Source organism: Athene noctua, chromosome 12, assembly GCF_965140245.1.
Source record: "Athene noctua chromosome 12, bAthNoc1.hap1.1, whole genome shotgun sequence".
In the NCBI taxonomy this organism is placed as follows: Eukaryota; Metazoa; Chordata; class Aves; order Strigiformes; family Strigidae; genus Athene; species Athene noctua.
Window position 1 is genome coordinate 22,953,950 of NC_134048.1, and position 22,500 is coordinate 22,976,449.

The window sequence follows — 22,500 nt, forward strand, 5'->3', positions numbered from 1 at the left end:
TCTTTAAATGTGTATTTCTTTAAGAAACTCAGAGATTTAAAAATAAAAAGCTACACTTTCAACTCTGACATTATTTACAGCAGTGTAAGTCTAAAGGTCTCCTTCAGAAAGATGAAATTCAAAACAACTTAAAGGAAGGAAACCCTTTTAACCAAAGTATAATATAGACTGCTGAGGTTAGATAGTGAAGACACTTAAGCAGGAAACAAAATCGCAGCTTGTATTCAAACACAAAAACTGTGAGAGAAAACCACTCTCCAGCAGGATAGAAGGGCAGTTGGGTACCAGCTCTCGTTTGTAGGTTACCAGCTTGGCTGCAGTCCCGGTTGTGGGGATGGGACCCATTTCCATGTAATGTCTGAAATCTCAGGTCAGATCTCATTTTTATTTCTCAGAAGAAAGTTTCTGTATTACGGTGGATCAAGGGACCTGCATCCATAAAACTTCCCCTGACCTATTTTCATCAAGTTTTATCATCTGATTCAAAGACTTCCTGATAATTATTAGATATATTTATAGTCATGCAGAGAGGCCCCGGTCAGGAGTTTGTGTTCCTTCAAGCTACTCACTACCTACACACAGGGAAAATCACCTTATCCCAACAGTCTTACAAACAAAATCAACTGGCCCACCAAAGGGAGCTTAATTTTACGTGTGCAGGCAAAACATACAAAACTTCTGCACACAAGAGGAATGCTGTGAAACACTGCAGCAGATCACTTGCAAATAAACTGAGCACAGTATTAAAGAGAACAAGCTTTCCTCGAACAGTACTGCTTGATTAAAGTAAATCACTGTTTTGTTTTGTTTTCTGAATTCTGCTCTGGGTCCAGACTGCACAAGCCTATGGCTCGCTAACTTGTTGGAATTCTGCAAAGATCCTGCTGCCAAGAATGACAGAGGGGAGAAGGCAGAGGAAATTATAGGCTTTGGATGCGGAGAGAGAGTTTGACAAAGTTCCATGGCTAAGATGTGCAGCCACAAAATAAAAAAGCTGGCAAAAAGTCAAAAGACTCAGAGCAGCCATAAATGGAATTTTTTGCAAACTGGGTGAAGAAACACAATCCAGGTTGATAGGTTCAAAAAAAACACAACCTACCTTTTTTGTTCAAACATCAACAAGACTGTGCAATCTTACATAGTTTCTCTCTGCGTCACAAAGACACGTATATCTCTGCACACCTTCTTCTTCCCAAACTGAGTCAAATACCAGAGAAATGCAGAAACAAGCAGTTCTACCAACCCCATAATCAAGTGCGTTCAAAAGCGTGTGAAGGGAAAACATCTCCCCAAAGGTTTGGGAATAAGTATTCAAAGCAGTGGAGTAAGTACCTTTGTTGAAGAGGAAAGGTGGGGAATTTCTTTCTTTACCATAAAAGGTAAGAATTATTTCCAAGTTCACAGTTTTATGTAACACAGCAAATAAACCCTGACTAAAAGTAATATATGCAAGATTAATATTGATCTAATGTTAAGAAAATAGCCGACAAGATTTATTTCTAGATATGCCTTCAAAAGTAAAGCTGAGAACTGTACAGTATGTTCTGCATTTTCAGCTCACTGGAGAGAAGCAAAGCAAGACACAGTGAGCCCGGAACACGCCGCGCAGAAGGCGATGACAACAGGACTGCCCAGAGCTCCGGGACATCCAGCCAGCAGGAGAACCTGAACCGTCTAACTCTGCACCAGCCTGAGGAGTGCTGTGGATGTGCACTCACAACCCGGGACCTGGAACCTTTGGCCAAAAGAAGGTGATGTCAAAGCACTCACGCAAGACAATCGGTTTAGACAGATTACATTAGAGAGCGCAGTGAGAAAATCTTCTTAAATTACTTCACTGAACTGTTCTGGTTTGGGGAGCAGTTTGGATCAAACAGGAAATTTATAGCAGCAAGTGGTGCTCTAGAAGAGCAGCCTGGTCAGAAAAAAAGTGCTGTTTTAATTATTATGAAGGTAACTTTTAAAAGATGAACAGTGTAATTTCTTCACTTTGAAGTTATGCCAAATTAGGGGTGGAGTACCCCCAATCCGTATCAGAGATATGTGGAGTCTGGAGAAAAATTATATTGTCAAGCTAAACCTTTTACTGGTAATCAGTAGATACAGGAAACAAAATATGAATCCTTGAATGAGTCAGCTATCGCAAGCTGAACCATATTTGCTAAAGTTGCTACCCACAGCTATCTACCCTGCCTATCTCCTCACTGCCTACCCATCAGCTTCCAAGATACTGCAGATTGCAAAGCTGTATTTCAAGGCAAACAATCACCAGCGCCAGTTTGCCTTAAAACCCTGCAGCTGGGGCTGCCAGATCCAGCCTCAGGGGAGGGAGCAAGCAGCTGGGAGCAAGACAACTCCTTCCTCAGAGGTGTCAGCTCAAGCAGGTCTCCTGGAAACGTGCCCTGTGCTGTCAACAGCAGCGAAGAGCGACTGATTTCTCTTTAGAATGAATAGCTTAAACACTTCAGTAGTTACTAAGTACACGGGAGGTTAGCAAGAGGATCTTTCGGAGTAAGTGATCCGAAAATTTCTTTAGCAAAACATCTCATTTTTAAAATTGTTTTCATTTTTTTTGTAATTGAAAATGTAAGAGCTAATACAGCTATTAATGGACTTCAAAATTATGAGGAAAATTCAGTTTATGCAGAAAAGTACATTTAAATTTCTCAGCATTTACCAGCCAGCCTCCATTACTTTGTCTACTTTGTAGAATTGCTTGGTTCTACACAAAATGGTGCAAAGTTGTTTCCCTCACAGGGAAAAAGGCTCAATGGCATTCTGAAGCTTCAGAAGTATTCTGTAGAAGGTTTAGATTTATGAAACAAAAATTTAAAAGTAAAAGGAAAGGTACGTTATAGACATCTTCGCAGACTGCTGTGTGTGTGTAAACCAGAGGAAAAACGATGCCGTTCTTCATAAGGCTACTGCTGACAAATGTTGTTGTGAAGCAAGATAAAGAGATACAAAGCACTGAAACAATCCCAGAACTATACAGAATTGAATTTTAAAAAAAGAGTTTCAAAATCCTGATCTTCAATAGGAGTTACTCTTTCAACAGCATTCAGTATTTGACTACAGCACTGACCTTTGTTGGAAAAGGAAATTTTGACGGTTCAGTTTTGCATGGCGTATGAATAGCAGTCAGTGGAGGAGGCCAAGAATGGCTCATCTCCTATAACCAGAACAAAAAAGGAAAGCTATTAACAAAATTAAAGCAAAGATTTCCAGTTAGTCTTGATTCAAATGGTAACCCTGTCTCTCAATTTTCAGTTCATCGTCCACACTTCCCTAAACTTTCTATTCAAATCTTAATTTCCCAAATGCGTAACAAAGATTTTGCACATAACCCTAAATCTTAAATCGTTACCCACGAGAACAGATAGTGAAGGCATAATAACAAGCAGAAAGGCAGAAATCCATAAAATTGGTTGGCCTGAACATAAACTGCAGTAGAAGTCAGTCTGATCATTTCAGACTGTGAAGAGCACATGTAGGATACAGGGGTAGAAAGAAGAATCCTAGGAAAGGGAAGCCTATAAAGGGGAAAATCAAATGCCTGAAGCTGGAAAGAAAGTGCCTTGTATTCTCTCAGAGCATCTCCAAGGACCACGGAGTACTGCAGGTCAGAGCAAACGGTAAGCCATGGAAATGCTCAAGGGGAGTCTGATGATTCTTTTGTGATAGTAGACATACGACCAGGGGAATCACATCGGGGGTAAAAAGACTTGAGAAAATAACCTAGGTAGAAGAGAAGGGAAAGCTCTGCCGTGGGGGTAGCAAAAAAATTACTATAATCTAAAAAGATATTGGAATGTAAGGACTGTATTTTGGTGGAAGAAATGGGTAATTCTGGTTAGGTTAACAGGGAGGCGGCCTAGAAGAACAGGAATGCAGCGAGGATATCCAGGAGATGATGTGCACACCCGGCAACGCCCAGCTCACACGCAGCTGCTTCCAGCCTTCCCCGCTCTGCCCGCGCTAGAGGAGGAACGGAGGAGCCCTCCTGTAACAACTTGCAGCCAAGTCAATTTAAAAGGCGCTAATCAACTGCAGACTACTTTCCACCTCCTTAGTAATGTTTGCATTTTCAACAAATAAGTTATGAACAAAAGCACAGAGAACTTACTTTTAGAATTTCATCCACGCAGCTCGCATCACCAGATGCTGATGCCTACAAATCAAAACTCAAGATTAACGTCTCCTAAAGAAAATTTTCCTTATAAGATCCCAGGGGCTAGAAACAGTTAAAAATAAACTTCAACCCTTATCATGATTCATATGGACTCTATACAGGTACAAACAGACCTTGCTAATTCTGTTCAACAACATTAATTTTAATATCAGATAGGTCCGTATTTTTATGGTATGAGTCACATCAAGTTATGAAAAGCAAATACATGAGATCCATAAAACCGCAACAATAATCTCTTACTTTTCACTTGACAGTTAAAGTGATCACAGACAGTCAGTGATATTAAAAACTTGTAGAGAGAGATGAAAGAGAATCGTAGCTTTCAATCACTTCCTGGAAGAAGTCACTGGGTAATATCAGAATTCAGACGCATGACTGTGAATGCACAGTAATGACAAACTCCATTATGAAGTAAAACATACGTTACAGCAGGACTCTAGAAACAGCAATAATTACGAAACTATGAATCTTCTACATCCCTGACTGCTACAAGCTGGAAGGATGCAAAGCCACTACACAATTCACCGCATCAGCGTGTCGAGTCTTCACGAATAAGGAAAGAATTCATTTTCCAATTTCCTTACCTGTGTCCTGGGTCTTATTTTGCTATTTGCTGAAATCCCAGGAACAAAGGCTCTTCTTCTCTAGCTACCACTATTCAAGCAGTTAAATAGGAGATGCAATGACATTTATTAAGACAGGCACTCTCCTTCTAAGTGAGCTGTAGTCACAGACTGTGCCTTAACAATTCAAGAATTACCAAACTACTAAAAGTTGTTAACCCAACAGTATTTTGTACCCAGCACAACTGATAAAAGTTCTGAACCCTGTTCAACTTGGTGTGCTTTAGAGTTAGCTTATTTCCCCTAGGTGAAGGCTCAATAATCACATCCCGTTAATTGCTACACACTTCAAAAGAAAATCCGACATATGCAGATAGTATCACAAGTCTGAGACAAAATGGCTCCCAGAAATAACAAAATATATATATAGCTTGTCAAAATATTTGTGAATATCCTACTATTTCACTAACTTCTGACTACAGAAATAGTCTACAAAAATTAAGTCTCTGTGGGTTAAGCTAGCCTTTCTGAATGTCTCATAGCCCATATTTAATAAAAATCACAGTATCCACACAGAAGCAGCAGAAGGAAAAAATAATTACTTTTGCACATTCCCCATTTAAAACACAGGTCTTCGCTGCGAAAGTTTAAGATGCTTTCCTTAACAAAAAACCCATAGTGTTTACTAAAAACTAGACTTTGGTTATGTAGATTGGGATTTTAAAGAAGCTGGAAAATCCCAGCCCAAAGGGACTTAGATTTAAGAAGCCAGGAAAGAGAGAGCAACTTACATCCAGTGGTTGAGAAGGTATTTTGAGCTTGGTGAGATGTGCTTTGCTGCTAGGCTTCAGCTCATTCACGCCGCTGCTGTGAGTCTGACTGCTGTAGTGTTCGGAGGATAACTTTGGTTCCATGGACTCCTGTCCATCCATTGGCCTTACGTACGCAGTGGGTTTCTGCAACATTGAACTGGACTTGGACATTAGTGAAGGTGGAAAAGACTGATTAGAGTGTTGTCCACTTGAAAATGAGGGTACACGGGAGGGAGAGTCCCAGTTGGCGTCAGGATCCCGGGGAGATTTCGAACGTCGATGTTCTTTGCTGTGGTGATCATTTCCATGAGATCTTGAATGGCTGGAGCTCAACGAAGAAACAGCAGATGGTTTTCCAGGGCTGGAAGAACGGGGTTTGGAGTGTTCAGACCCATGCTGGCTTTTTTTGCGGCTGCTGCTGCTACTGTACGAGTCACGGTCATGCCTCTGGCCACTACTGCTAGTGTTATTGCCACTGCCACGCTGACTACTGTGTCCGCCCTGTAAACCCGAGGACCGTTTCTGAGATTGCGAGGAAGTGCTAGGTGCTGGTCCTACAGGAGTCCATTTGCTGCTCTGATGAGAGCCAGCATTATGTCTCTGATCACCAAAGAAACTTTGGTTTGATTTTTCATCTGGTGTTGATGGTACGGTTGGCTCGGGAATTCCAACAAGCTTTTGTAGCGATCTATCTCCTATAAGATCCTTCATTTCATCATAATTACCAAGCATGCTCTGAATACGACTAGATAATTTGTCTTCTTTGCTGGTCTGTGAAAATAATTTTAAAAAACAATGCTTTAAAAATCACAACTTCGCTTTCAGTTAATTGACTTGACAACTACTGCAGTTAAGCTAAATTTCAAGACTGAGATCATGGCTAGCATCCGTGTCTTTTTTGCCATTGTTTCCAGTTCCCAATTTTAATTCTTAAAGCAGTAATTTAACCTGCTAAAGCATAAAGAAAAGATGTATTTCTGCAGCAGGAACAGTTGAAACAACACTAACCAGTGCTTCAAATGAGCTGGATGCAAGTTTAAACATGGCAGAGGCCTACTGTCACCTTGAAGACTATTTCTCTAATACAGAATGTATTAGTACTAAAAGGTTTTAATTAACAGTAATATAAAATCAGCTTAACCTCACCACTGTATGTAATTTTTAATTGGTATTTATACTGGCATAATTCTTGTTGCCAACAAGATTATATGTAAGAAAGGGTTCTTTCTTATGTAACCAGTTTGCTTTCAGATCACGTGTGCTGTGTCATCCCAACCAGCTTTAGTTAACTTCATACATGTGGGATTTGGTTATTAAGCACAGTAAAGTGATGGGAGAACAGAAATAAAAAACCCAAAACCATCTCTCAACTTTCCTCCTGCAGGACAGTTTTCAAACACAACATATTTCCTCTCACAAACCAACTTATCTTGAAATTGTGATAAGGGAACGGGTTTGCTTTCAAAGGGAGTTTTGAGCTACATAATGAAAATCTAAAATGGTGTTTTTGTAGCTCTCCCAGAATTAGGTTATTTTTTCCAGTTCTGTTCAGCAAATCAAACCTGGAAGAAAACCTAGCACAGGTTTAAAGCTGTACAAGACCATAAACAGAGTCAACTCCTTTAAAACAAACAAAAAAATCAGATACAAATAATTAGCATACTAGTTAAAGCTGACCATTCTATCATACTAGGCATTTCAACATTTAAAATTAACCTTCTATTAAAACATTCTCTTTCTGAACTTACCCAGGTCTGGATCAGATGGATTGAAGGTTAGAAAGTTTAGCAACGGGCTAAAGCACCCAAAAAAAGCAATCTGGCCCGTGTCGTGTTTAACCCCATCTGGCAACTAAGCACCACACAGGGGCTTGCTCACTCCCCCCCACCCAGTGGGACAGGGGAGAGAATCAAAAAAAAAGAAGGGAAAAAAAAAAAACCAAACCAGGTAAAACTCATGGGTTGAGACAACAGTTTAACAGGACAGAAAAGGAAGAAAATAATAATGACGATAATACTAAAATGTCAATAATCATAATAAAAGAAATAGAATGTACAAAACAAGTGATGCACAATGCAATTGCTCACCACTCGCCGACTGATGCCCAGTCAGCTCCCAAGCAGCAATCTGCCCTCCTGGCCAGCTCCCCCAGTTTATATACTGGGCATGACGTCATATGGTATGGAATATTCCTTTGGCCAGTTTGGGTCAGCTGGCTGAGTCCCCTCCCAGCTTCTCGTGCCCTTCCAGCTTTCTTGCTGGCAGGGCATGAGAAGCTGAAAAATCCTTGACTTAGTGTAAGCACTACTTAGCAACAACTGAAAACATCAGTGTGTTATCAACATTATTCTCATACTAAACCCAAAACACGGCAGTATCAGCCACTAGCAAGAAAATTAACTCTATCCCAGCTAAAACCAGGACAGCGGGACACAACGGACGGCTTGTTTTGAGCCACTGTAGCAAAAACAGAAGCAAGCCAAACAATTTTATGGTTCTATCATCCTTTTTCTCACTGCCTGCAAAGCAGTCCCTCCTTCGTAAGCATTATTATAAATCTGCCAGTAGAGCTGGTTAGTAAGTGCCCGTCCTTATTTTCAAGCCCTGCTTAAACACTTGGTTTGACATAAGAGCTGCGGATCTAAAAAGAATGCAGATAAAACCAAATGTAAAATACAAATTTGCATACAACTTCTGCTATAAAAACTGCATTTGTAAGAACTGCGTAAACTCACAACTTTGTATGGTTCAGCAAAGAGAGGAGAGTTAGGTGGAAAGGCTTCTTCACCCTGCTGAATTTCTTGATTTCGCCTTTCCCTTTCTTTCATACGCAGCACATTCCGGTCTTCACGGTTCATGTTGCTACGAACAAAAAAATAATTTCTGATCACAGAAGGAAACGAGGAGGGATGCAAGCGCACACGGTTAGCCCCTGTATCTGTTTTGCCAAAAGAATGATCTCGGTTAAGAAGCCCCAGCTGAACACAACTCCTCAAAACGGAACAGATGTTTGTCCAGTTTAAGACACCTCACACTCAGAAGAGCTCTAACCCACAATCTACAGCTAGCTGCTGCTTCTGACGGGGAAAGTTTATGCTGCAATAAAAGAAAAAAAAAAAATCCACAAAATCCTCAGGCAAGTAAGTATTTCAAACCATTTCACCTGCTTGAATCATTTAGCTATTTCAACCCTTGCTGTACATCTCTCATTCAGTTCTAAAGTACTTTTTCTCCTCCACATCCCCCAAGTGTCGTTCTGCAATTTTACTCTCTTATCCCCCCATCCATTCAGTGCCCAACTTCTCCTGTGGATTTGGTGCTGACATACCTTTGCTGGCACCCATTCTCCCACATATTCTAACCTCAAGCTTTGATGTTGTTTCCAGGTCTCCCTTCCCCCTGACTCCCAAAAGACACTTCTACTCAAAGAAGTGATTTCAGTAAAGTTCTGGCAATATCGCACCTTTTGCCTCAGACCACATAGTTTTCTCCTACTGCAAAAATGCACATTAAAAACCTGCCAATCTCCCCTCTTACAAATTTTATTCTGCAGTTTGGTCTTGCTGCTTGAGTGAAGAGAAATACGTCAAATTGTTGCAACACACACAGAAAAAAAAGTTTGAAAAGACTCCTTTTGAGCTTGATAAAGCACTGGAACTTAAAGGAGTAAACAACACAAGATGATAAATAAGGTCACACTAACTCTTTTAACATGTACTATCCTTCATATCAAGTGATTTGTAAATGTGCCTTACTGATCTGTAAAAACTATGGTAGGTGCTTCCAGGAAAGAAACAGATGTTCTTCCACATAATTTGCAGTCTGAAATGAAAATGTCATCTGCTTACAAAATCATTATTTCATGTTTTTAGACAGCTGCCTGATTTATTTTTCTAAAAAAAAATTTGCTACAGCATTACTTTGAAAGCCATGCAAAACCAGCTATTCCACTCTAAACAAGAAGACTTCAACCTATCAGTTTTTTAAATATTAGTCTTTTCACTTTAATAGTATTTTAGTCTCTTACAGTGATTTCTTAGTCATTTGGCTTCATTTTGTCTACTACTCTGAACACAGTGAAATCTAAGAGGATGGCAAAACCAGCATAAACCCACAATGTATGTTTATATCTTGATGTTTTTGAGGCAACGGGTTTGTTGTATTTCCCTGCACTGTAAACGAGATAAAAGCATTGGTATAATCCAACTTGGTGTTGATAAGGCCTATGAATATAATAACTTCTAAATAATCTGTGAAAAACAACTTTTTTTTTCTCCAGTTACTCTGTGATCAGATGAACTGCAAGTGAACACCAAGGCTGCCTCCTGGGAGAGGGACCTGTACACTGGAATGGGGTGAGCAAACTACTTGGATCATTTTGACATAGATGGCAAATCTGTTTCAAAAGTTTGAGGTTTAAAAGCATATTCTTCGGCCTGCAGCCCAAGTTCTTCTACGTGTCGGATTTAAATAGAGACAAACATCGGATTTAATTATGGATACTGATCGGTTAAAGCCAACTGGAACAGTCTAAATCTATGCCATTTTATTATTAAATGCAAAATGTGAAGCAAGGAATAGGAGTACCCTAGCTTTGAGTAGTTCATTCACATCAATACACTACGATTGTGAATTATATACAGCTACACATTTAGATTATAATCTTAGCCAAGAATTTTACATCTACATTTTATAAATGAGGGTTAAATATTAACAAAGAACTTTACTATTCTTTACAGAGACAAGCATCATCTTTCAATATTGTATCAACATTTACTCTAACTCTTGGGACTGAGGAAAAAAAACAGCATTTGTACCAACACCGTCACATGAAAGGAACATTACAGCAAAGACTAACTTGAGATCAGAGCTGGAGGAAAACCAGAGTTGATCTGGCTATACCTGCCAGGTCAATGTAAAATTAGTCATCAGAAATATACCAACTAATCACACTTTTTACCACTCCTCCCCAATCTTTTGTAGTACAGTAACTGATAAACATCTTCAGGGGTAGTCATTCTGACTGCATGCGGATTGGGTAGAAGAGGTTTTTTAATTCCTTTAATTTTTTTTATTAGTCAATACTTTGAATGCGATTCAAGCTAGACTTGTTTGTATCTAATCTTCTAAGTCTCTACGCAGAGATATTTTAAGCGCCTACAATGTGTACTAAGCCATTAAAATCACACTAGCATTAAATGTGTAGATAAATGAAGTTAGTAAGGCTTTCTTAACTCTGTACTTCAGACAACTTTCCAGTCAAATTCCTATCTTCCACAGCCACGAAATGACAGAAGATAAACTTGCCTGTGTTCAGGAGACGTAAGCAGCAGAGGTACTTTGAAAAGCAGAAGATGAAGGCATGCTTACTAAATCAATCTGCCAGCAATTAACTTCAGCATAAAGGAAATTGCAATACAAAGTTTTCAGACTGCTGGCAATTGTAATAAAACTTTAAACTTCACTATCTAAAATTTACTACTGTGATCAAAGTTCTGTACTATTTGCTGGTTCTCGGGTTTTTTTCCCAAGCAGAGCAGACACCCACCCTGTCTCACGCCGGCACAAGAAGCTCCATTCTCCCCCAGTTTTGGTGCTGACTGGTGGGAAGGAGGCTCTGCCCTGCCACTGCAGACACGGTCAGAGCAGCACGGAGGCAGAGCTGCTTCTCCCACATCCACACTCGCTCCCCAGATTTAAACCTTTTCCCAGACGGTAAAACAGCTGGTGCAGCCGAGCTCCTGCCACCCCTACCCCAGCCTCTGGGCCAGAGGACAGCGTCTCTGCTCCTCCCTCCCTGCACAACAGGCCTGGAAGCGGAAGATGGAGAACTTCTTGCCTTGTACTTGATGCTCTCAAGAGGATCCTGCCATAATTTCCCTTTCCCTCTTCCCAGGAGGCCTGAGCGAAAGTGTGAACTCCTAGGAGGGGCAGAGCCAGGCTAAGGGAGACAAAACTAGCGTCCCTGCAGCAAGGACTGAAGTCACCTTAATTTCCACATCTGGAAAAAGAAAAGTTCAAAAATTAAATTCAAAACCAGGCCTAAAGCACAGCATAGTATATCCATTTTTAGAAAGTCTAATTCTAAATGGTTTGAGCCATTATTTGTGCACTGTTTGCCATGCTGTCCCATTAGGATGTGATTTCACTACACAACTGACTGTTCAAATCTCATGCCTCTTCTCCAGCTCAGTACAAAGAGTTGGAAGAAAGAAGGAAATTCAGCAGGAAGTTCACAGACACTTCTGACACAGAATTCACTTGTGTGTACTCTTTAAGCACTGTTGACTGCTGCCCTGGACATACTGAGCACATGAACTAGTCGAGCGTCACTCGAATCATCCATAACAGGGACACAATTTTCATTTCTCCTTCCAACATCTTACTAAATCCTATTTGGTATTTCTGTTCATCCTTAATCCAAAAAGGGCACGGCTTTGGCTAGAGTTCACTTCAGCTGTCATCATCTTGGACTTTATAACCCGCATTACGAAACTGCAGCGTTGCTGCTGCTGCCTTCTGCTTCCCACCTCCCACCCACTCCGCTCTGGGGCAGGGGGACAGATCCCAGGACGGGGACTTTTGGACCACATTTTGAGTTAAAAAAAAAAAAAAAAACCAACAAACCCAACACACCCACATTGCCAAACTTTTACTGGCAACACTGTTAAAGGAAAGAGGATCTTGGCCAACCCCCGGGTAGAGGCATAGGGCTAAGAGCCTACTTCTCACCCTCCTGAACCACATCAGGCACCCAAGAGCCCATCCTTGCTCGAGTTCACCAGCACCCTCACCAGCAGCAGTATCGCTCCATCTCCCCACACACCATAAGGCAAAACCATCAAAGGTGAAGGTCTGCCCGAGGAATCCTCCACACACAACCCAACAAAAAACGATCCAAACCCATCACTTTTCAACCAGGCATCAGTGGATCTTCAAAGCATGTTTACAACACCTTGACTTCCTTCAAGACATCCTCGTTTAACTCAAGGGCTTTTTTTTCCATCTGAATTGGTTTCATAAGCAAGAGAAATCAAACAGTTCATTTATCCAGTGCCGGTTAATTGGCTGTGATGAAACACAAATTTTGTTTGACAACATTTGGCCATGAACGATAAACAGTCTTCAGAGAGAACACACAGTATCTAGTGCTTTGTGCAGGGCACACCCAGCTGTGGGAGGCACAGACAACTCAAATTATTTTTTTTTACTTTTTTTTATTTTTTTTAAAAAAAAGGGAGAAAAAAAAGCTGGAAATCCTGCTTATAATAAAGAATGTTATGTTTTCAGAAAGCATTAAAAAATATCATAAACCGTCTCAGTGCTGTATCTAACTCCCTCCCAAAGATACCTGTTACTTATTTTCAAATATTTTTCCTACTCATACCATGAATAGCAAAGAGCATCTAAGGAGCTGACATGGCATGCTTAACTCATGCATTGAGTATGGCATCAATACTAACCCTGTCACTAGAAATCACGTACACAATCCTAAAACATTACTCTGTCAGCTTTTAATACAAATGCACTCACATGAGAGCTGTTAAAAAACGGGAGAAATTAAAAAATAACTGCCCTGGAACGTGAAAATTAACACAAACCAACTAACACACAAACCAGGAATGTGCTCTGGTGTCACCAAGAACTATTTAATACTTATCACATAAAAGTGAGTGTGTAGTCTTAATTTCTAGCTCTGTAAGTTATGGTAAAGAAAAAAAAAAAAAAGCAGGAAAAAAACCCACTAACATTTCCTACTAAAATGATACAGCTTTGCAAAAAGGATTCAAACACTAGGCTTCTCCTGATAAAGTTTAAAGGATCAGCACAATGTTGCAAATACAAAAGTACTACGATCAAAGCCGGTTTTGTAACACTGAAATAAAGAACAAAACTAAGAACAAGAGTTTATTCAAATACTATTCGTATGTGTCAAGAAACAGGAAAAAACGACTTTTCAAAAGGACAAAGTATTCTGTTTTATTTCTCTCTCCTGCACCTTTTGACACAAAGGCTGCTGTTTTCCATCAGCTCGGGTTAATACCGCAGTGGTGTTCTCCGCCAAGGGAGGGGTATTTAGTTTGGGGTGGCTCCAACTGCAAATGCTATCTGCTCCACCAAAGCAAGCGTTGGTTAGATCGGCAGTATTCTTCAAATTTAACTCCGTATCAATCAACTCGCTGCTGGGCACAGTCACACAGTGAGATTGCGTATGTGAACGTAAGAAAGCTGGAGCCGTAATCTCAGTTAGATATCTGGATGAGAATGAACTCTTGCATAGCTCCATCTCTAGGGGAGAGCTGTCCCTCTTCCCAAGGTTTCATTAGAAGGTCAGAGCTATTGGCAATACAGTTGTACTGCTAATATAATACAAATACAAACCAGCGATTCACCATTAATATAAACAGAAACATCTCTCCTTTCCAGCATACAAACACGACTGTTTCTATCCCACCCCTCCTGTCAGAGATTCCTTCCGCGCATTCAACGGGGAGGTCATAAAGTTCTGTAAGAGCTGAATGTAAACACCTTTGTACATACTGGGAGGCTGGGAGAGCTTTAAAAAAAAAAATAATAAAAAAGTAAATTGGCCTAGGTCAGGTTAATGTTTGACAAGAACTAGCAGGGAGGGCAGAGCTAGCAGCTTCCCCTTCCTACTCAGCTCCGAAACAGTGCAGAAATCCCCAAGAAAGCACTATAGGCCCAGACTTGCTGCTGCTTCTCAGAAAAATGAGTGCAAATCCCTCATCACCGTTAGTCGAGAAAAATTTCACAGTACTTTTTATAAGAACATGTTAATTCCAGTGTCTCAGTCAAGTGATGATGCAAGTAATTACATCCTGCTCTAAGTTTTTACCTGCCAGATTGCCCCATCATCCCTCAAAACCGTATCGGGTTACCCAAGTATCAGCCAGGCAGCATCTTGTACTTGAGAAGCCACCACACTGCAAGGATGGATAAAAGAATTATAGTGATCATTTGTAACTCAACACTAACGACTGGAAAAGGACTCGAGGAGCCTTTAGAACTAAAGAGGCTCTCCAAGTGTAATGTTTCGTTAAACAAGTTCAGATGAGAAATGGGTCTATTATTCATCAGACACGAGATTCAGCACATAGAAGTAAGGGCTGCATTTTGACTAAGGTAAAAATAAACACCCAACAACTGGATTTTAGAAGCCAAGTTAAAGAGGAAATTTCTAACTTCAGCAGTTGCAATACAGCTCATTTAAAACCCAGCTTTAAGTCAATATCTAAAACATACTACTAAAATAGCTTCAAATTGCTTATATCCAGGAAGAATTTGCAAGACTGGTTTGATGTCATTTACTCAAGGGATCTTAAAAGATCCAAAACTACCCGTTCTTTAAAATGTTGTACTTTTGTGCAAAAGCATTACACAGCAAGGAAAACGTCTGGTTGCCCTCTCCCTCTGATTAATCTTACACAGAAACAAAATTCCCAGCTCTTTTTCTTCCTCGAGGGCAGAGCTGCTTGCAGGACACCAACTGCAGTCCCTCCTCTTCATCCTGTCTCTTCAGAAATGGTAGAGAAATAGGGAAGTCTAAGTGGCAGCACAACTCCCTGCTCTCTCCTCCTCTCTCGGGGGACACAAAGAGCAGCAGAAGGTTCATTCCTCCATCATCTGCCCCTCTGCCACCAAGCGAAGGCAGGCGCAGGCGTCGCAGCTCCCACAGAGCAACGACGTTGCTGATTCTCAAAGGAAAAGGCTATCTCTAAGATCAAATGCTGCGATACCACAAAGCCATAATCTACTAAAATTTGTCATTTTCTGCACCTTCCACAATGCCAGGTCAGGCCTCCGAGTCAGGTAAGAGAGGAGCCTCCGTGTATTCTTGTTATCAATAACCAAGCCTGGGACAGAAGAGGAAAAGTAAAGCTCCTTTCTGCTGTTAAGAGAAGCAGAATTTCAACGCTACCTCTCTGCATTCCTATTTGCTTCACCTTGCAATACCTAAACTACTTCCAGGAATACGAGGCTTTCTCAACCAAGGCAATAATACTCTTTTTAACATCATCTGAAGCTTGAGCCCTGACATCCTAGAGCTCAGAAGATAACAAAACCAAAAGCACTACAGAGCAGACTGAACTCAGAGCTCCGCTGTCCACTGGGAACATAATTTTGTTTCTCATGCAAATCTAACTCAGCAAACTTCAGCCCAATTCAATCTCACACTCAAACAACAACATTCTCCTCATCCTTTCAATTCTCCATCCCTGGTAAATTCTGCAATTTGCACAGTGCACAGATGGAGCATCACAAACACAAAATTTTGACATGCAGTCTTTTCATGTCCACACAGGCTAACCAAAGCATATACTAATACTGTTTCCCAACCATATTCTGCAGTTTAATTGGGCAGAAACTTAATAACCAAATTCCTGTGCCTACATGTCCTTCTGTTTAAACTTTGAGCCAAGACAATTGGTGTTTAAATTTTATTAAGCAATAGTTATTCAGACATCCAACATTAATCTGGCTATTATAGTTCTGACTTCCTCACATTAATTTACTTTAATAAAAGACATCATTACACTTGAGTGTTATGAACTCTATGGCATTAGGATTAAGAAAGGACTCACTTCACAGAAATTCCCTGATAAATTTCCTCTGTGCAAGATTTGAAACAGTAGACAATGTTTTAATGAGGTGCCATCTAAACTAGGAGAGTGAAAAGGCAAAAAGGAAAAATCACATTCGTTTCAAGGTTCATATCCTTTTCCTATCTTAACAGAACTACAAAAAAAGCAAGGAGAGAAAAAGTTTATCACATACATTACCCAGGTTTAACTGCCACTTCCTCCAGCCTTATTGAAAGATCATCTGTCTGCAGCGTCTCACAAGACGTTTATCTTGGGCTCCCTATCGTAATCACGGTTCTCGCGTTCCGCTGCATAACATACTGCAGTGAACATCAGGGTTTGAGATAGTAAGTTCTGCCACTGTATAAACTCCTTAGGTCTTTCCTAACCGCTCGCAGGAGTAAGGTCTCTTCCACATGACAACGCTGTATAAATACCGCCAGCATCTCTGCCTCTTCCCCTTGCTCTTTCAAGCGCAGCTTATTTTCTAAACACGGCTTGTATTTGATGTGTCTTCGTAACACAAGCATCAGTAATAAAATATTTGGGAGCTATTAAGACAACCTGTGTTCAGCTCTACTTGGTACTTAAAGCAAAAGGCAATTTTTAAAATTTGAGAGTGCAGTATGGGTGTGGTTCCCAGGGCCTGGTCCAGGGCAGATGCCCAAAGCAGCTCCCACCCCGCACCACTCTCCTGGTTGTGCTGACACAGCCATTTACTGGAGCTGGTTAAGCTGAATTTGGGAAATCTGTGCAGGTTCAAATTAGGTATTTTGGGGGCAGGGTTAGTTTTAAACACAGATAAATCTGAACATTCTTTGGCCCCCAAAACAGTCACATCAGCATTAGAGAGCAGGAATAAGCAACCTGTTTAAAACAAAAAAACCCCAACAAATAAACAAAAAAACCCAACCCCCAAAATCCACAGAAGTCTCATTAGATTACTGCTTATGTTTTTTGCATTGCAGCGCCATAGGTGGACTCTGCAACAGCTGACAAGCAACGTGGTTACAACCGACGGAGAGCAGGAGGATGTTGGAGAGCAGGTCAGCAGAGCAGCCAGTGTTAAGGAACTTCACCATTTTATGATTTAACTCTCTTCAGAAACATGGGAAAACACTTGAGATATGCTACAGAACAGCTGAGTAACACAATAAAGTGAATTATGTTTCCAGACTGTTACCAGAACAACTGAAGGGGGTGGAAGGGAAGCATCTAAAAAGCCAACTGAGTTCATGTATGTCAGCGTGAACTCTCACAGCACCAACGGTCCCCGTTAGCACTGACGGTATTTCCAGGACTGCTTTGCAATTTGAAAACTGGAAGAGTTCAGACTTCTTAAAATCCACGATTTTGAGTGTCAGAAAAGAAAGAATAAGAATTTTAACTCTGACTCCCAGCTTTCAACCCTAACTTGTATGCAAAACGTTCACCAAATTCATCACCATTTGCTACTGGTCTAAAAACCGCTACTAATATGTGAATGACATGACAGCTCTGAGACCTGGGATACTTTCTGATTTTCTTTTTAAATTTCAATTTTAATTTTAAATTTAAGAGCACTGAAGATGATGAAAGCGCAGGTTAGTTAAACTTTGGAAAAACCCACTAGGGAAGAGGAGCATTTAAGATTTGTAGACAAAGCAAAAAAAATATTCGGAAGCAAGAGGAAGGGACCAGAACTATCTACAGAGGTAAGCTGAAATTCAGCAGGAAAGCCACAGCTCTGATGTGCGGCACTTCCAAACAAACACTGGTTTAAAAAGTTGGAAGGTTTCAACCTTTCATCCTACCCATTAAATCTCACCTGTATTTTTATAATCCCTGTAAACAGATGGAGAAAAACATTAAAATTTCAGCAGCCACTGAGTAACAAGACATTTAGTGCAGTATCAATTACTGCAGGAAAACAGTTGATAAATGTTAATTTAGCTATCCAAACCCTTTTAATAAAATGACATTACCTTTTTCACCCCCTGATGACACGAAGTTGGGTTGGTTTTCCCCCTCCCAAAGTTTTTACAGCTTTTTCTCAATTTTCTGGATGTGGTCTTAAAACAAAAGTCACGCTGTTCACGGGTCTATCAGATTGAAGCACCAAAACGAGACTGAGCCACCCAAGACACCCCGGACAGAACACCCCTTGTGCTGCTCCCAGGGACCCCGGGTCCCAGGCGGGGCCTTCGTGTCCTCCCTGTCGAGCACCAGCACCGCTCCGGTACAACCTGCTGTCACCCAAGGTCCGTGCAGTTACACCAGAGATGTGACACCTATAAACAGTGATAATCATGAAGCGTCCTCCACAGAAGATAGGTAAACAGTTTTTGGTCTACCCAGTCCAAAAACTTAACTTCTTCATTTGACAAACCAGTAAAGGTGTTGTGCAAGCTGGTTCTGAGCTGCTGTTCCTAATGTATTTTGAGCTATAAGCTAAAAGATCTGACAGACAGAACTGCAAAACACAGAATCACAACAACGTATATAAAGCCAGCGAGACTCAATGAACCTTGCCGCTAGAAAAAAAGAAAAGCTTTTTTCTTCTATGAAATTGAAGAAAACCACAAGCAACCTTGCAAAAGTCAAAATTCAGTTGAATTTCAAAACACTTAACGCAATAGGCCAGTGTGGCTCACGCAGAGCCTATCAGTGTGTCAGTCTGTTACAAAGCTTAAACCTGGTAACGTCCCTGCTAACAGATAAAACTGCTTTCAAGTGCTACAAAAATTACACCGCAAGAAGAGTTTCTCATTGCTAAAGCTTCCAGGGATAGAGTGGACAAACTAGCTTCCATTAAACAGTTTTGCTGCTTTGCTTAGGGACCTGGCACGGACAGCAACTCCTTGTTGTTAGCTGAATTAACTGAATTCTACTAAGTACGAGCTAAGATTAATTTTTTTAAGGTATGCTTCACTATTTACTTACACATAATAATTAAAAAAGTCGTATAATGGATTAAAATAAATGGTATAAATACAAAGTACACTCCCACTAGCAAGAAATCACCCCATTATACCCACCAATGAGATTCAAATTTTATGCTCTTAAATAGAAACTAAGATTAAACCACACCCATTTTTTTCCATCTTTACTTTTCAAGTCTGTCAGTAAATCATGACTGAGAGTATTTTAACATTCCTCTGAATAAAGACATGCTGGCACGTGCCACGTACAGCGAGCAGGAGAGCCACACAGGCAGTCACCAGTGCCCCCCTCTCCCTGCCCGTGCCCCCCCACGCACGCTGCGCCGCTGCTCGGCATCCGCAGGGCACATGGCAGCTGGATTTTTTTTAAAAAAAAAAAAACTAACAAAAAAATCAACATAAGCTATTTGGGACAATTAGGTACGTGAAGAGGACACCGTGAAAACATCGTTAAATGTCAATCCAGCACGGATCTTGCTTCGTGTGGCCATAGAAGAATGCAAGTTTTTCCTTAAAAAAAAAGGAGTAAAAATGAAGGAAAAAAAAAAAAAAGGCAGTTTTCAGAAGGTTATTGGTGATTAACAAATTTAAGCTGAAGCCTACTTGTTAAAAGTCTCTCCTAGTACAACATATTTCTGGTAATTACTGGCTAAGAATGTCTCACAGTACAAACTTCTTACTGGTGTTTTTTCCTCGTTAAATATAATTGGTGCAGATATTTCAGCAGAAGTGATCACTGCTCCAGGAAAATCCTTTTCACCCGTTATCATTTAAAGGCTACCTACAGCCTAGTTTTCACTGTATCAAATCAACATTTTAATACGATGCTAATTTATCCTATCAGCATCACAAGGACAAAATTAAATATAGTGGTTCTAAAACTTTACTGGTCAATTTAAAACAATATATCGAGCAGGTACAGTGGCTGTACTGCTTTCACCTACAGCCCGCGCGGATGACAGCAGCTACCTACCAGCATCAGTCCCTGACCTACAAACCACAAGTGAACTGGGAGGTTTAATGGTAAATCTCAAACAAACAAACAGAAAAGCTCAGCACCAGCAGCCCCCCACCCACCCAAATATACAAAAACCTACTCGAAACACACAAACAAAACTATCAGTAAGCTCTTCTCCATACAGGACCACCCAGCACATCAAAAAAAAAGACATGAGATAAGATAAAATGGACTGATATTTTTCCTATCTGGCCAATCTTTATGCTTCAAGGCCCTTGAAGTTACAAGAATAAAACAATATTAAGACATTCTTGTAAAATCAGGCATTTTTGAATCTCCATTACATTACTATTCTTATTTATGCCAAACACGGTACAATTTGCTAAATTAAATTTACGTGTTCCTCCATTAAGTCTTTTAACCCAGTTCTCCACATACAGTTTTTCTGAAATCTTCATCTTAATGGCTCGATTTTTCAGATTTGGACTTTGACCAAGCAATTTTTTAATTATCTTTAAATAAGGAAATGCTTATGCTAATAGTAATGGAACACTGGAAAATGAGGTTGGCACATTTCTTGATTTTTTTTTTTTTTCCCAGAAACTCTGGTTACTCCTCTGCCCACAAAATACATAACATCACACAAAAACTCAATTCCCATTTTGATGTGGCTTTTCTTGGTTTGATTTTACCCTCCCCTATAGGAAAAATATTCCCTTAGTTGCTCTGCAGCAAAACTATACAAAGAGAACTGTGGACTTTTATCTCCTCATCCTACTCGCTTTAATGATCTGTGCACATCAAAGACTGATTAAAACCGTTTAAGCACTTCCATCACTGCAATCTCTTTAAAGTCTTTTGGAAATTAAATTAAATACAGAAACAACAACAACAACAAAAGATGTGAATGCACAAAGGTGTACAGCAACGATCAGCTACTGAGCTTTATAGCGATGTTAGCGTGGATGGTGACATACATGGAAGTACATGTTTAGTGGTTCAAAGCATAATTTATATAAAAATATTGCAGACAACCAATATAAATATTAAATATTCATTTAAAACCAAGAGACTTGCAACAGGATCACGCTAAGGAAAGTGCATTCTGTATTTCTGACTGTTCCGCACAGCCCTAATTCTGACCGTTCCACGCAGCCCTAAAGCACAAGAGGAAAAAAGCACCGAATATAACTGCCTGCTAGGGTAAATAAAGCTATCACAACTTGTTTCCAGATTTTCTGATGCTGGAGGACCAGTTACACTAACATTGCCTTATATGGCTTCAGGGCGGTTGCACAGTTATCTAGGAGTACGTGTCTATCTACGGGTAGATACCTACTACCTCAGTATCTACACACTCTGTGCAGCTGGAAGGGCAACGAAACATCTGCTCTGTTCTCCTTCAGATTCATCTGGTTTCTCTATTTGAAACACACTTCCATTTCTCACACGGCTGCCTGATCGCAGCTCAGGATTCAGCTCTCGAAGGAAACACTCACATGTACCTGCTACACTTCAGTGAAAAGGTGGGAGAGACTGTTCAACGGTGGGAAATCTCAGCAGGAATCAAAACTGCTGAGTAAAGCATCATCTAATATGGAGCAATTTACTTTGGTGAAATCTTAGAATCTGAGCTAAGTGTAAGTTTACACAATTCTTTTTGTCTGAAGAGGATTTTTTTAACTGGTCACTGGTTAGAAACACAATTTTCCCAATGTTTGGCTCTAAAAATTAAACATACTATTATTTTTTTCCTTAAAATTGGAAAACATATGTAAATAAAATGATGTATTCCTGGAGATTACAAGGTTACAAGACCTGGGTGCCTTCTCCTTGGAACACCATACACAGTAAAAGTGACAGAATTTTACACGCACTAAGCTTAGGGATTCACCTTGGTTTGACACATTCTCCAACACTCTTCCCAACCCCAGCAGTCACCCCCGAGAGCTTCCGGAGGGGCACACGCATTTCCAGGGCTCAATTCTGCCCCTCCATGACTAAGCCACTAAATGTAAAAGCTGAGGAAAGTTTCAAATCCAGTCCAAAGGACAAGTATCTTAAAGCTACTCTTGGAAACTGCAGATAATGGGGGGAAACATCAATCCTCTGCAGGAAAATAATCACAGTGCTAACACTGAAGAGAACCGCACCATTATCCTGGCCTGTCGTCTCCTACGTCTGGTTTTTATGCCCCCAGTGCAGTACTGGGAATAAAAAGCAGGAAACTGCTGTGAGGCTGCAGAGGAGTACACCTATCCACAGGGAGAGATCTGGAATGATAAAACAGTCTCTCCTGAAAAACACGATCATTACAGGATCACAGTATTAGTAAAAGTCCACTCCATATTTGTTTAATTATAAAACACGGAAAGCAACACGTTCAAGTAAGTTATCAATAAATGTTATGACGAATAAAAACTAAGATGAACTGTAAAAAAAGAGATATC

General features: G+C 40.4%; 1 protein-coding gene across 1 annotated transcript in view; it reads right to left on the minus strand.

Moving 5' to 3' along the window:
* AFF4 (ALF transcription elongation factor 4) overlaps positions 1-22,500 on the minus strand; it is a 52,152-nt gene that overhangs the window by 24,939 nt on the left and 4,713 nt on the right. Inside the window, exons 2-5 of the mRNA XM_074916543.1 lie at positions 8,303-8,429; positions 5,547-6,338; positions 4,127-4,171; positions 3,086-3,172 (exon numbers count right to left, since the gene is read on the minus strand). Of these exons, the coding sequence (XP_074772644.1) occupies positions 3,086-3,172; positions 4,127-4,171; positions 5,547-6,338; positions 8,303-8,425 (1,047 nt within the window). The 5' untranslated portion in view covers positions 8,426-8,429. The remainder of the gene's footprint in view (positions 1-3,085; positions 3,173-4,126; positions 4,172-5,546; positions 6,339-8,302; positions 8,430-22,500) is intronic.